This window comes from Eptatretus burgeri, chromosome 7 (assembly GCF_056783735.1).
Source record: "Eptatretus burgeri isolate ZD-2024b chromosome 7, Ebu_testis_v1, whole genome shotgun sequence".
Taxonomy (NCBI): Eukaryota; Metazoa; Chordata; class Myxini; order Myxiniformes; family Myxinidae; genus Eptatretus; species Eptatretus burgeri.
In genome coordinates this window covers 81,598,814-81,616,313 of record NC_140967.1, presented here as the reverse complement: position 1 = coordinate 81,616,313, position 17,500 = coordinate 81,598,814, and the positions used below count along the sequence as shown (strand labels likewise).

At 34.4% G+C, this 17,500-nt stretch overlaps 1 protein-coding gene across 16 annotated transcripts in view; it reads left to right on the top strand.

The window, feature by feature from the left end:
* LOC147023630 (muscleblind-like protein 2a) overlaps positions 1-17,500 on the top strand; it is a 153,630-nt gene that overhangs the window by 108,084 nt on the left and 28,046 nt on the right. For all 16 annotated transcript variants that reach the window (XM_085889242.1, XM_085889232.1, XM_085889236.1 and 13 more), the window contains exon 4: positions 5,748-5,912. In XM_085889242.1, coding sequence (XP_085745368.1) covers positions 5,748-5,912 — 165 coding nt within the window. The remainder of the gene's footprint in view (positions 1-5,747; positions 5,913-17,500) is intronic.

Below are 17,500 nucleotides of genomic sequence, written 5' to 3'. Positions count from 1 at the left end.
ATATGGATATATGGATATATATATATATATATATATATATATATATATATATATATATATATATATATATATATATATATATATATATATATATATATATATATATATATATATATATGGATATATATATATATATATATATGGATATATATATATATATGGATATATATATATATATATATATATATATATGGATATATATATATATATATATATGGATATATATATATATATGGATATATATATATATATATATATATATATATATATATATATGGATATATATATATATATGGAGATTATGCTCAGAGATTATGCTCTGAAAGTTTTACAACCTTTCATTTTTTAGTTTCTCAACTCTGAATATTATGGTGGAACAGTTAACATGAATGAAAGGGAGATAACCAGGAGTAAAGTAATGACAACTGGGTTTCTATTTGTTCAGCTTTGACAACACTTGTTTTTTCATTGCATGGCTAAACTTTATACCATATAAATTATGTGACACCCCTGGTTATTTGTTAAAGTAATATTGTGAGAGGAAACCAACTATTGGCAGGTGCAATAACCCTGAAATTTATAAAAAGTGACATCTCTGGTTTTCCCCTTGTGGTCTTCATATATATATATATATATATATATATATATATATATATGGATATATATATATATATATATGGATATATATATATATATATATATATATATATATATATATATATATATATATATATGGATATATATATATGGATATATATATATGGATATATATATATGGATATATATATATATATATATATATATATATATGGATATATATATATATATATATATATATATATATATATATATATATATATATATATATATATATATATATATATATATATATATATATATATATATATATATATATATATATATATATATATATATATATATATATATATATATATATATATATATATATATATATATATATATATATATATGGATATATATATATATATATATATATGGATATATATATATATATATATATATATATATATATATATATATATATATATATATATATATATATATATATATATATATATATATATATATATATATATATATATATATATATATATATATATATATATATATATATATATATATATATATATATATATATATATATATATATATATATATATATATATATATATATATATATATATATATATATATATATATATATATATATATATATATATATATATATATATATATATATATATATATATATATATATATATATATATATATATATATATATATATATATATATATATATATATATATATATATATATATATATATATATATATATATATATATATATATATATATATATATATATATATATATATATATATATATATATATATATATATATATATATATATATATATATATATATATATATATATATATATATATATATATATATATATATATATATATATATATATATATATATATATATATATATATATATATATATATATATATATATATATATATATATATATATATATATATATATATATATATATATATATATATATATATATATATATATATATATATATATATATATATATATATATATATATATATATATATATATATATATATATATATATATATATATATATATATATATATATATATATATATATATATATATATATATATATATATATATATATATATATATATATATATATATATATATATATATATATATATATATATATATATATATATATATATATATATATATATATATATATATATATATATATATATATATATATATATATATATATATATATATATATATATATATATATATATATATATATATATATATATATATATATATATATATATATATATATATATATATATATATATATATATATATATATATATATATATATATATATATATATATATATATATATATATATATATATATATATATATATATATATATATATATATATATATATATATATATATATATATATATATATATATATATATATATATATATATATATATATATATATATATATATATATATATATATATATATATATATATATATATATATATATATATATATATATATATATATATATATATATATATATATATATATATATATATATATATATATATATATATATATATATATATATATATATATATATATATATATATATATATATATATATATATATATATATATATATATATATATATATATATATATATATATATATATATATATATATATATATATATATATATATATATATATATATATATATATATATATATATATATATATATATATATATATATATATATATATATATATATATATATATATATATATATATATATATATATATATATATATATATATATATATATATATATATATATATATATATATATATATACATATATATATATATATATATATATATATATGGATATATACAGTCAAAGCTCGTTACTATGCCACCTCGCTTCTATGCCACTCTCGCTATTATACCACTTTTGCTCGGTCCCGACAAAATTCAATACAAAATAAATTTACTATGCCACCCCCTCCTCTCGCTCCCATGCCACTACTGTGTGACTGTTAAAAGGCACGAGTCGTGAAAAAGTCTGTATTGCGCAGTGCTCGAATATCACACTCACGTCCAAAGGCGAAGCGACGAACTACAGTCCAGCTGCGCACAACATCACTCAATACCGACGCCCATAGTCACACTGTGTCAAAACACGCAATTCTTCTCCCCGATGCCAGCCACAACAAGCCAATCACAACACGCACAACGAGACACAAAAAAGCGCGAGCACACACACAGACACGCAGGCACACGTACAACAGTGACATCATTTTTTTCAAATTCAGCCCATAATGTCAGCTCAGAAACGCAAGCGAACCGACTTTACGCTGAAGGAGAAGAAGGAGATCATCGATGCCGCTAAGAAGGAGCCGAATCAGTCCAAGTTGGCCAGGGAGATTAGCAAGAAATGGGGCATCGAAGTTAAGAGAACCACCGTGAAGGGCATTCTCAGCAAGAAGGATGCAATCGAGGCTGCAATCAAAGCTGGATTTCCATCGAAGCGCATGAAGTTGACGCAGGCTCACGACCCGAAGCTTGATGAGGGAGTGCTCATGTGGCTGAAGCAATCAAGAGGACAGAATGTGCCTGTCAGCGGTGATCTGATCAAGGAGAAGGCGATGAAACTGGCCGAGCTGATGCACATCCCAGACTTCATGGCGAGCGACGGTTGATTGGGCAATTTCAAGAAGCGCCACGGCATCACCTTCAAGACAGTGCAGGGCAAAGCTGGAGCGGTGGATTCGCAATCCCTTCTTGAGTGGCAACAACAGGTTCTCCGGCCCTTACTCAGGCAGTTCTCTGCAGACAACGTCTTCAACCTGGACGAGACTGGACTCTTCTGGCAGCTGCTTCCGAACAAGACCATGGCTTTCAGGGGAGAGCGGTGTACTGGAGGAAAGAAAAGCAAGCAAAGGATCACTCTTCTGGTTGGGGCAAACATGAGCGGCAGCGAGAAGTTCCCTCTTCTGTTGATTGGCAATTCTAAGAAACCCCGTGCCTTCAAGAACAAAGAGATCCCGGTCAAGTACAAGGCGAACTCGAAGGCGTGGATGACGGCGGAGCTTTTCGAGGAGATGTTGCGTGCATGGGACGGACGACTCGGCCAGCAGGGACGCAGAGTGCTGGTCTGTCTCGATAACTTCTCTGGCCACCCTCCCGAGCTCGAGCTGAACAACATCCAACTGGTCTTTTTCCCACCCAACACGACAGCCAATTCGCAACCAATGGATCAGGGAATCATAGAGAACCTCAAGCGCCACTACACGAAGCTCCTGCTATCCCGCCGGCTTGAGGCCATAGACGAGGGAAAGGAGTTCAAGTTCACGTTGCTCGACGCTCTACACGTCGCCCGGCGTGCTTGGGAGCAGGTCGGCAAGTTGACGATCAGGAACTGTTTCGCGAAGGCCAAGTTCATCGAAGAGGAGATCCAAACTGAGCCACAGGATGCGGAGCTGGATATATATATATCCATATATATTGCCGTCTTCCTTGCCTCGGATATATATATATATATATATATATATATATATATATATATATATCTATCCATATATATATATATATATATATATATATATATATATATATATCTATCCATATATATATATATCTATCCATATATATATATATATCTATCCATATATATATATATATCTATCCATATATATATATATATATATCTATCCATATATATATATATATCCATATATATATATATATATCCATATATATATATATCCATATATATATATATATATATATATATATATATATATATATATATATATATATATATATATATATATCCATATATATATATATATATCCATATATATATATATATCCATATATATATATATATATCCATATATATATATATATATATATATATATATATATATATATATATATATATATATATATCCATATATATATATATATATATATATATATATATATATATATCCATATATATATATATATCCATATATATATATATATATATATATATATATATATATATATATATATATATATATATATATATATATATATATATATATATATATATATATATATATATATATATATATATATATATATATATATATATATATATCCATATATATATATATATATATCCATATATATATATCCATATATATATATATATATATATATATATATATATATATATATATATATATATATATATATATATATATATATATATATATATATATATATATATATATATATATATATATATATATATATATATATATATATATATCCATATATATATATATATATATATATATATCCATATATATATATATATATATATATATATATATATATATATATATATATATATATATATATATATATATATATATATATATATATATATCCATATATATATATCCATATATATATATATATATATATATCCATATATATATCCATATATATATATATATATATATCCATATATATATCCATATATATATATATATATATATATCCATATATATATATCCATATATATATATATATATATATATATATATATATATCCATATATATATCCATATATATATATATATATATATCCATATATATATCCATATATATATATATATATCCATATATATATATATATATATATATATATATATATATATATATATATATATATATATATATATATATATATATATATATATATATATACATCCATATATATGACATGCATGTCTTCCTGTATTTCTCATAACACAAGCAAACCTCATGAATATATCACCTGACAAGAGACAGAACAAACTGAAGATGTTATTTCCTATCAGATGTTACAAGACTTGGACCACACTGCAATTTAAACTCTGCCAACCAGTGTATCTGCCAAATGCTTTGAGATCTTTCATTAATTGTTGCATGTTTAGCATCTCATTTAGTTGCATGTTAAAGTGATTTTTGTTTGAAGAACTTTGTTGAAGCTTCGTTGCTCATTAAAATACATTTTCATATTCCCACAAATATCAGGGCCGTTGCACAAGAGAAAACTGCAAGTATCTGCACCCTCCACCACACCTTAAGACGCAACTGGAGATCAATGGCAGAAACAACCTGATTCAGCAAAAGAATGCTTTGGCACTGTCTCAACTCCAGGGCTCCACTGTCATATCACCAACCCAGTACCAGCCCTTGGTAAGTATTTTTGTGAACCCAGTACCAATCTCTACATGTTGTTCGGCTGGATCGTGCACTGATTCTCACGGGTGTTACGTGATTACATTTGCCTCCATCGCCCAGTTTTTGAAATTATAGCGTGTTTACAATGTGATGGACTGAGTATTGAACAAATTTTTTTGTGACCAACACCTGCATTTTGTTCAGGTGGTACTGATTGTGGGGTGTTTTCACAGCCATATCTGATCAATGTGGAACATTATGTAACAGGATATAATTTAGTGGTCAATGCATTCAGATATTTATGTTTTGAGGTAGAAGGTGGAACGGAAGGTACGACAGATGTGTTTGATGCTTGAACTTGAGCTAGTCTCATGCCTGAATAGACAGCACACGTATTCTACAGAATATGGACATTGTTAGGTTGTTTGCAATCAAATGAATGTGAGTATGAAAGAAAAAATGAAAGGAAATTCTGTAAAGACACAATGTAAAGCTAACACACTGGCTACTCAGATACACAAATAACAGTCGTGCAGTACATGACATATTTAGCTGTGGATTCTTCATTACCCCGCACATGCGAAGCTAAAAGCAGTTTTAAGCAATTGGTTCATGTCTGTCTGTCCATCCGTCCATCTTATCAGTTTATGATCGGGGAACAACCTATTTAAATTGAATGTTATATTTTGAACACTAATCGGAACATCAATCAGAAGACAAATCTGCCGTTGATCAGTACTTTTTCTCTGAATTCGTCCCAATCATACATGCGCAGAGAGGAGGAAAATGCTGTTTTTGCTGTCTGCTTGTCTGGCAGTCAGACAAGATTAAAAAAACATTCCAAACAGGAAACTTTTTTTTTTAAGGACGTCATAAAGGACACAAACAACAGGCACGAATAACTAATGTAACATGTTAGATAGGATGGTGTAATAGACAGTGTCAAAGGTGGTAAGTTCTGGAATTAATTTATTTCTACTACTTTTAAAATCCTTATTTTATTTAAATTTAATTTGATGTAGATTGGAAAGGTTCCACGCAAGAAGTGGAGGAAAAGATCATAAGTCTTGAACCTGTTCCCAAGAACGACAAGTCCTTCTGTATGATCCTGAACGCTGCAGAAAAGAAATATGTTCTTCGAGGCTTTCGCAAAACTTCACTCCTTGCTGGCTCCCTGAATCAGAAGATCTCTTGAAGCAGTATGAGGCCACAGGTGACCCAGATATTGCCACAGTCCAGGCCACCTTGTCGCACAGCAAGACATTCCCCCCATCAACACCCAGACAAAAGGGAAACACAATTGACAGCCAATTCAACTATAGCATAAATATTATATTTATAAAGCACCAGCAACAATTATAATTGAGAGTACATGAATGTAATTATTATTACTTATGAAATCTTTAGATTTCGTAAGTATATTGATGACTTCCGTCATCTGTTTGTGTGTGTGTTTGTTTGTAGGCACGATAACTCGAGAACGGAAGAAGCTACCAATGTCAAATTAAACCACGTGATTCAGGAGGGTGATGGCTAGCGCTGATTAGATTTTGGTCAAAATCGGTCAAACGTCAAGGTCACAGTGAGGTCAAACATTCGATTTTTGATGGTTTGGTACAGAATCGTAGTAGAAACTTCTGGTTTGCGTCGCTACCTTCTCGAGAGACAGCTTTTATTAGACAAGGTCAGAGGTCAAGTTGACGATGTCATAAGTACCAGTCTCTGACTGCTTGTTTTTTTCTTCACAATTCCCCTTTTTTCCTTATCAGGAAAATTTGAATAATTATATTACACATGATCACCATACCCCTTACCTTTCTTAGAGGAGAAAAGATATCTGTGACACAAGTTCAATCAAAAATGGCAGCGAGTGCTCATATCAGAAGAATGCTGGATAACGACCATCTCAATAGTGTCCCAGCCAAGTTGGTGAGTGTGTTTCCATTTAATTAATGGCCTGTTCATCAGCATGTGTCACAAATCGAAAAGACATGCTACCCGAGGCCAGAAGATAAGCAGGTCAGGGTGTAGATAGAGCAGCACCCAACGGGAAACACAGTCGAGGCACTCTTTGAGCTGCAGAGAAGATAGATCTTGGCAGGTACAAGTTTGGACCCGGCACTGGGTTGAAGGAGACGAAAAGGACTCGAGAGGTGACCCAAAGATCCAGCCCCAGCAGAGTTTGGGCTTTGTAGCAGCAGGTTCTGCAATCAGGTTTGATTCACCAAGTGAGCTGTACACGTTGGAGGCAGCCGCGATGGCTGCACAAGCCCCACCCGCACCATTGGACACATGTTGCAGATGACTCGCCGTATGGACCTTCAGGGCCTTCGTTGTGCATGGTGCAACCATGGCAAGTTCATGATGTATGTGCAGAGAAGAAATCTGCGAGTGTGGTTGGGGACATTCCCCCAGGCAGGCACCACACAACGGTGACTTTGTCCTTGCCTTGCTGTGGTTTGACTTGTCCAACCTTCTCTTTGGTGGGTTTTTCTTTTTTTTCTCTACATTGCTCATCTCCTCAGGAAGGGGGTAGTTTCATGATCACAGCAATGCCAACCCTCCCGATGTCATCGGGAGGCTTCCGAAAATTCACCCAAACTCCCGCCCTTACGATCACTATCCTTATCCTCCCGAAATTTTGATATTTTTGCACTGTTCACTAATCAGAATGTACTCATATGAGAATTGAATGAAAAGCATCGTCTGCTACGTATAGCATGTGGTAACTCCATAACGTTCGCTGCTACCAAATTGTACGTAAAAAAATGCAAATTCAAATGAGGAGCAGCGAAACATTGGGTCTGGATCTCGCTTATGCGATCATGCACTGAGATTTAGTGCATGCGGTATGTGTGCAATACAGTGCATGCGGTATGTATGCACAGTGTATATGCATGCGATACGCTCACTGCATGCAGCTGGGCCCCGTACCAGCCCGGCGGTCGCGACCACCGTGCGGTGTTTAACAGCCGCTAGAGTTCTACGAGTCGCGCTGCAGCTGTGGAACATCGACTTCGAAGTTACCGATGCTTCAAGCCCTCGATGTTGATTACGAAATGGCAGAAAAGAAGCTTACGAAGACCAAGAAATGGTCTCAGAAGTACAAGACCGAATACAGTCTCCAATACCCGTGTATTCGAAAGTCTGAAAGAGGAATTCATCATGCGTATTGTACAGTATGCAGCGTTGATATTTCAGTTGAGCACGGAGGTCGCGATGATATTCGGAAGCACGTTGGAAGCAAACGGCACACAGACATTGCAAAGGAGAGATCTTCGAGCACGAGTACCGGTACACTTCTGAATTATTTCACCAAACAAGGGACAAGCGAGGAAGAGGATGTTACCCGAGCGGAACTTCTCTTTAGTGGATTTATTGTGGAACATAACTTGCCCATATCAGTCTCAGATCATGCTGGACCTCTATTTCAAAAGATGTTTCCAGATTCAAAAGTTGCTTCAAAGTATGGATGTGCAAGAACAAAAACTTGCAAGATGTGCAAGATGTGCAAGAACAAAACAAAAAAAAAAACAAGAACAAAAAGCAAGAAAAAAAAAAGAAAAAAAAAAAGAACAAAAAAAAAAGAACAAGAACAAAGAAGAAAAAAAGAACACTGGTCAACAATTTTTTACTTTCTGAATGTTGTCTAGATTTCTACAAGTGAATTAGGGTATTCTGGCACTGCTGAATCAGGAAATGGCATCCGTTTCTCTCCATCAGGTCAGGTTTTTGTGCTAAGTTGATTTGAAAAAAATCAGATCTTGTGACAAAATCAATTACATTTTTGTGGCATTATCAGCTGATTTTTGTCAACACATATCATCCTAAACATGTTTTTAAGAAAAAAATGTTTTGCCAACAACATTTATTGATTACATGATAGAAACATCGATTACTGTCATCTGAATGGTGGGCATTGATAAAGGTAAGTACAAGTAAATTGCATGTTGCGTCACCACTGTTCAAACTTCAGGGCTTGAACTTCCGTTTCTTCGAACTCCTGGAATGTTCAGCGGCAGGGAGGTCTCTCTTCAGATTCCAACAGTAGTCAGCCATCATGACTGCGTCCCAGCGACCCTGATACCTGGTCTCCATCTCCTTCATGTCCTGATGGAATCTCTCCCCTGCTCGTCACTCATTGAACCCAGGTTCTCAGGAAACCGGTTCATATGTGAAAATAGGTAGTGCATCTTGATGCTCATGTTGCAGCCCAGGTTTCTGAAAGCAGTCAGCATGTTGTTGACAAGTTCTGCGTAGTTTCTGGCCTTATTGTTGCCAAGAAAGTTCTTCACTACCAAAACAAATGTATTCCACGCTTCCAGTTCCACTTCGTTCATTGAGTTTTTGAACTCTGGATCTCTGATGAGCTGACGGATCTGAGAACCATCAAAGATGCCAGCTTTCAACTTCTCCATGGTCAATCCTGGAAAAGCCTGGCACAAGTAAGTGAAGCAGTCACCATCTTTGTCCAGAGCCTTGGTGCACTGCTTGATTAAGCCGAGCTTGATGTGCAGCGGTGGGAAGAGTATTCTGTCTCTGTCCACCAGAGGGTCGTTGATGACGTTCCTTTCTTTGCATGGCACCAATTCCTCCCGCACAGGCCAGTCCTTCTTCGTGTAATGCTGAGCACGGTCCCTACTATCCCACATGCACAGAAAACATGGGTACTTGGTGAAGCCAGACTGTTGTCCCAACAAAAAGTTCACCATCTTCAGGTCAACACAAATAAACCACTTATGCTGATCATAACCAATTTTCTCCAGCACGTACTTCATCGCTTCATACTTCTCCTTCAGTGTAGTCGAGTGAGCGATGGGTACAGAGGCAAACTGGTTGCCGTTGTGTAGCAGAACACATTTCAGTGATCGCTTGCTGCTGTCAATGAACAGTCTCCAATCTTTGGGTTCGTACTGTGGCACTCCAAGCTTGAGCAGAAGCGCATGTCATAAATTGGCGCATGTAGGTATTGTACATTCTTCAGAGTTCGTTATTTCAAGAAATACAACTTTTTTGTATCACATTATTACAAAATCTGCCCCATTAACTTTAGTTTTGATCCACGAACTTTATGCTTTGCCTCACCAATTTTTGGAAGATTTTGAGGTTTTATGACTTCAAACTGATCCCTTTTCGACATAATCACCTAGAACTATCGTACCTGAATACTTCTTGTCATTAAAATAATTATTTCCAATCAAAACAATTATTTGACATGACATTTTACCCCCACCAACTTCTTCTAAAATGCTCCACACATGCGTACATGTGAACAAAAATGTAAAAAACGACATGTGGCCATATCTCAAAAACTTGACCTGATTGAACAAAACTAATGTGAGTTTTGGATTCAGCGCATCAGATTCGTCCTAAATCAGCGTAAAAATGCAGACAACAAATTTGTTGTTGACCAGTGTAATTGGTGAGTTGTCAAATGTTACTGCTTCATCTATTGCCGATATTGCTAGACTAGCTCCATTTAGCCTAGCTACAGACGGTAGCAATGACAGTGGTGAGGCCCAGCTATATCCTGTCCTGATTTCGTACTATGACAACAGTGCTGGGATTGTGAAGCAAGGTTTGCTAAGTTTGCCTGCGTGCAAACAAGATTCCACTGGAGAAAACATTTTCAAACTGCTTGATCATGAGTTCAGTGACAGGAAAATTCCGTGGGGAAATTGTGTTTCCTTTTGTGCTGATAATGCCTCTGTCATGGTGGGCAAGCACAAAGGAGTCGCTGCTTATATCCACAAACAAAATCCAGAGTGCTACATCATGGGATGCCCTTGCCATATGATGCACAATACGGCCAAGAAGGCGGCTCAGGCCTTACCCATTGAATTAGATGACTTTCTCATCGATATTTACTACTACTTGGACAAAAGTAGTAAACGCGTCAAAGGAGTGAAAGCACTGCAAGAACTCTGTGATGCCCCGACACACAAGATTCTGAAGCATGTCGCAACAAGGTGGCTGTCCCTTGGTCAGTGCCTAGACAGGCTGATTGAACAGTGGGAACCACTTCGCCTCTTCTTCAAAGAAGAAGTACGAAGAAAAATGCAACCAACTGTAGCCAAGACTCTAACAACGAGCAAGAAGGACGGCACTGTATCTACTGCCAGTACTGGCACTGCAGGATCAAGCACTAGTGGAGCAGCATTCACCACTACCACTGCAGTATCTGCTGCGAAGAAGACAGCAGGGACAGCACCAAAACCAATGCTGAGAGCAGGTAGCATCACCGGCCCTTCATCACGTTCATCTACAAAGCAGATCCCTTCAGAGTCGAGAAAGACTGTGATAGTCCCATCTACAGGCAAAGAAGGACCCAAGTTAAGTTCTGCTTTTGCCAAATCACTTGATAGAAGCTCAGCAAAACCTTCAAATCAGAGGTCTTCTTCCTTGGCTGCACCTACCTCAAGCTCTCTCCTCAAACGTAAAATTGGATCTGGTACTACGAGTCTGACCTCTTCTGCTGGCAGTAAACGCAAGTGTGATCGCCCTGCGGCTAAGTGTACTACGAGTTCTACAACTAAAGCGCATCTTCCTCAAACACTGTGCAGGAATCTAGAGAAAAACGTGTCAACAGGATGTTCTTGTCTCCACAAACAAAACTCTATTGTTTCTTCCTTCGATATGCTAACAAGCTTTTTGAGAAGGGGAATCTTCTGCTCCAAAGAGACGAACCCTGTATTCATCTCCTGATCTTGGTCTTCTGGTCTTCTGAATTGAATGGTCTTCTGAAAGATATCTTCGTACGGTTTTTGAAACCATCGGTGTCATCGGTTCCTCTGGTAAATGTACCCTTCTCTGACAGAAATCATCAGAAGAATGATGAGGACCTCATGATTGGGAACGATGCCAAACTGTATATAAGGGAACAAAGGAGTCTCAAGAAATCCACCTTCACTCTGAGTGAGTCAGACATCCAAGGTTTCTTCAGTGCAGTTCGCTCATATTATGTGAAAGCCTGCAATTACATCTTCAAAACCTGGCCGCTAGATGATGAATTAGCCAAGCATGCTCAGGTGCTGGATGTTAAGCTACACCAAGAAGTGGGGTTTGACTGTGTGGAGTTTTTCATCAAGAAATTCCCCTGTCTGTTCAGTGGCGGTGATAGTGACATAGACAGTCTTGAGAGTGAATTCGCTCACGACCAGGCAGACGCCTCCATAGCTACAATTGCTACTGAGACAGTGAGAGTGGATGAGCAGTGGCATCGGATTTCACAGCTCACAGATCCCTGCACTGGTGCCAAGAAGTATCCTAATTTGAGCAAAGTGATGAAGGGAATCTTGGTCATTCCTCATTCGAACGCATCATGTGAGCGGGCACTCAGTCTTGTACGGAAGAATCATACTGAATTTCGTCCCAATTTGAGTGTCAAAACCCTGGAAGCTCTCTTAATTGAAAAACTAGCTCATAACACCCCTTGCTACCAGAGAGAATACAGCAAAGACATAATCAGAAGGGCTAAAAGAGCCACACAGCTGTCACTCAGCAAAGCTGCCATGGAAAAAGCAAGCAGCAGTAGTACCAGCCAGTAAGGTAAGAAAAATATTGCTTCTTTTGTGCTTTTTGTTAATCTTTGATTGTCCCCTAACTTACTAATATTAACATACATGTAACATTAAAAAGTGCACAATTTTCCCCTTTTTTTGTTCAAAAAGTGGGAATTCTTAACATGTTAAATGCTCCAAAATAGGGCACAGAGGGCACTAGAGAGCATCCAGGGCCCTAAGGCGGGCCCTGGACTCCGCCGCTAGGGTCGAGCGCCCCGCGTTCGAGATGTGCGCTTCGCGCACATTATTTGATGTCGGTTGCAAATCCTCCCTAATTCTGATTTCCAAAAGTTGGCATCTCTGGATCACGTGTTGAATGCCCAATCCCCCAAATCTGGGTTCTCCCCATCGTCCAATCTTTCGGTGGAAGTTCTTCCAAAGCTTCATTAGACTAAATTGTACCCTGCATAATTCAACTGCTCTCAACACTCCGAAACAAAGAAAGTCAAGGTTAAGCGTCGATTAAACACCAACCAATAAACGTCATGGGCTCATGTATTTCAATAAGACTGACAAAGGTTCTTACAGAAGCATTTAACTTGCATTATGTGTTATATAAAATTTTTATCCCTTTCCTTTCCTTGTTTTTCGCACCTAAATGACATGCTAAAATATACAGAAATCTTAGTTCTATGTACACTCAAAAACATTCATCGCATTTGCTATTTCCATGTAGAAAGGATAACAGTCTTTATCAGGATTCCAATTTGCAATCAATAATTCTTTTCACCATCCTTCAAAAAGGAGAAAAAAAATCTCTTCCAGTCTAGAAAAAAAGGAAAAAAAAATCATACACACATCTAGCACACCCTATCATCTGTACAATAATCTAGAAAAAAACGAAAAAAAAATCATACACACATCTAGCACACCCTATCACCTGTACAATAATTATGAAATTTAATTTGTCTGAGCGATAAGTACAACACTCAAACCCAACAAGAGGACAGGTTCCCTTTTTTTGGAGCAAGTACCGAATCCAAAGCGATTCAATTTTGCACAGTTACCATTTTAACATTTGCAATCATTTTAACATTTATATCTGCTAAACAATTCACAGTTTCATTCACAAGCAGCTCCAGAGCAACTGCCATGATTTATTTATTTATTTCCAGCTAACTTAGCACTTCCGTACTGATGAAAGATGGTCAAGTTAGTGTAAGAAATACCTCAACTTACTTGAGTAAACATACAAGAAGTACCACTTAATCAAAAATCACGCATCTGTCCAATTAATCAGAAGACGAATAAAACAGGTAATATTTAAATTGGCTTGTGGCGTCATCGCTCTCTTTTCAATAATATAATTCTTACATTCTGACCGATTTAACATTCATTTCACATGGTCATGCCTTCTGTACTCCGCATAATTCTGGTTTATCGTTTGTTTGTCTTTCTACAAATTGTGGAGGCATTTTACTTCAATTGCAGTCAGGCCAGTACCAGCTACTAATCAGTGAGAGCAATACAGTTACAATACATGGTACAATTCCTAATTCCATTTAATTGATTTCATAATTGCTGTTGGTCTAGCCACTCTTCCAGTCATTCTGCATTATGGTTATGTAAATACCATGCTGCTTTCCCTCATATCTTGATTTTCCCTTGTAGTTAACTTATGATTCCTAATATGTAATGTTGACCAATCTGTCGATCAATTTAATAACGCAGACCCTCCTTCAATATTATGTAAGTATCTCAACTTAATATATTATCTTGATTCAATTTTCAGTAACTTTTCTCTATCCTCAATTAACAGATCAACAAGGTCCATAGGTACAGTGATTGACAATATATTAATCAATAAATATAAGTTATCAATAACCAGCGGCATACCCCACTGATATAACCGAGCTTTAACATCTGTCCCAAGTTACTGGTTTAAAGATACGGACTCTAATTACTCCGCAAATTTCGATCCATTGAAGAAGAAGTTAGGAAAAAGATAGGAGAATACTCTGTCACTTGAAGAACCCAATACATTTAAATTAGGATTATGAGACTTATATGATAAAAGGTTTCTCAATTTGTAATCTCAAAACAAAAGTTGATATTAATTATAACCAAAGGAAACATGATGCTTCGATTACCATGATGAGTTGTCATGGAGGAAAAGATACAATGAACACAAAAATCTTGTGCCTCCAGTGTTCTCCATGAGTTCCTTTTTTTTTTTAAATGAGCTTAATCTAAAACTAATTAACACAGTAACCATACACAACCTCCACGAGTTACCAACTGTTCCCCATGTTTACATGTAGACATTACCACAAGTGTCACTTGTTGGTCCTATTGACCATAAGAGTATCCCCATCACTACCATACAGGTCAAAACACACTGGTGTGCTGTTGCTAGGTGTGTGCAAAACACACTGGTGTGTTAGGTTATTATAATTCACAAAATAGATCCCCAAAATAATTCAAAGCTAGGTTGCACATTCTTACATTAATTCACAGGAGTAATGAAACAAGAGTAGCTTGGCTATTTTTTTAGTCACAGGGTGATTCTTTTGGAAGTCTTTCTCGGGCTCTCAGCTCTGCAAACTCCCTCATCGTAAGAGTTCCACGACGCTCGGCCATGACATCGAGTTGCCGAGCTGCAGAGCCTTCATTTGGGATAATTTAGGAACAAAGTTTGACAAACATGGTTACAAAATTTCTCCAAACAGTTTAAACAATACCAAATGCTAACGTTTAATCAACCTAATGAGCATCCATTTCTTTCATGGTCAATGGAGCTGAAATATCTCAGAAAAATAATGTTTAACCAACCTCTCTCATCACTATTCAGAATTCCATCAACATTTTAAATCTCTGACATTGTCCATCTTATCCATTTCTCTCATCACCAAAACAGCAACACGCTGCAATATAACCAACACACATACACTAGCCATCTAATCACGTTCTCTGACCTTTTAAATACAAATCCATTCCTTTATCAAAACAAATAAATACAGTTTAAACCTCTCTTTTTAAAACGGTCTACAAAATTTGTCAACTCATTTGTCAAAGTTGAGTCATCATGCGCGTCGTATTTAAATTGCAGCTCAAAACACTCCATCCACACATGTAGCTATCTTGGTTGAACCTTCCCAATCTTTTCCCCAAATAATGTTTGTCATTGTTGTGGGGGAGGCATGGGAGATTTGAACTACTTTTAGCATCATGAAATGATACCTGCTGTTAGCTCCCAACTGGTAAAACTCCACCGGTACCTCTGCACCTCATGCTCGAGTGAGCTGTACTCTCCCTCTGTCTGCTCCCTGATGACCACCAAGTCTAAGTTGTGGTGACGTGTTGCACAGCCAAGCAGAGACTTACAGCGAACCACATTCACAAAAAGGTCCATCTGACGCCGCAGTTCCATCTCATATGAATTCAACTCCCCTTTGACCTCCATCGGAGCATTCAGTTTTCCCTTTATAGCGACTCTGTTGGCTCCCATGTCTTGCAATAGTTTCTCCAGTTTGTTTGGTGTTGCTGTGCCCTGCACCTCACTCAGCTGGTGCTTCTCAAACTCCACCTTTTGAGTACATTATTCATCCAATCTCGCTTAAACAGCTTTATGGTCTATCATTGTGACAATAAAAACAATTTTTTTAAAAAATAAAATCAAACGATTCATAAATTAATTTGACAAATAGAGGCACAAATATAGCCACCAGAGATTTTTTTTTTTTTTGCTTTCTGCTATTCGTGCTGGCAGCTGACCTTGGCAGACAAATGTGCCAAGGAGTGTTCGTGTGATAAAGCTTCCACGACTGTGTGTTCAAAGAGCACCAGACAGCCAGTCCGCACTTGTCTACGGAGGACTCAGACGAAGAGCCATCAACATATCATTCACAGACTAATGAAGACAGCACGCCCAGTTTAATGTCCATCCGAGGGATAATTAATTGTTCACTCTCTACTGGAGTGCTGGTGGAAAGTTATAAATCCTCATTCATCCCAAGGTACCAAATCATACACAACTACTTTACAAATCACTTTAATATCATTCCAAATCACATTTCTACATTTTGATCACATTTTAAGTAC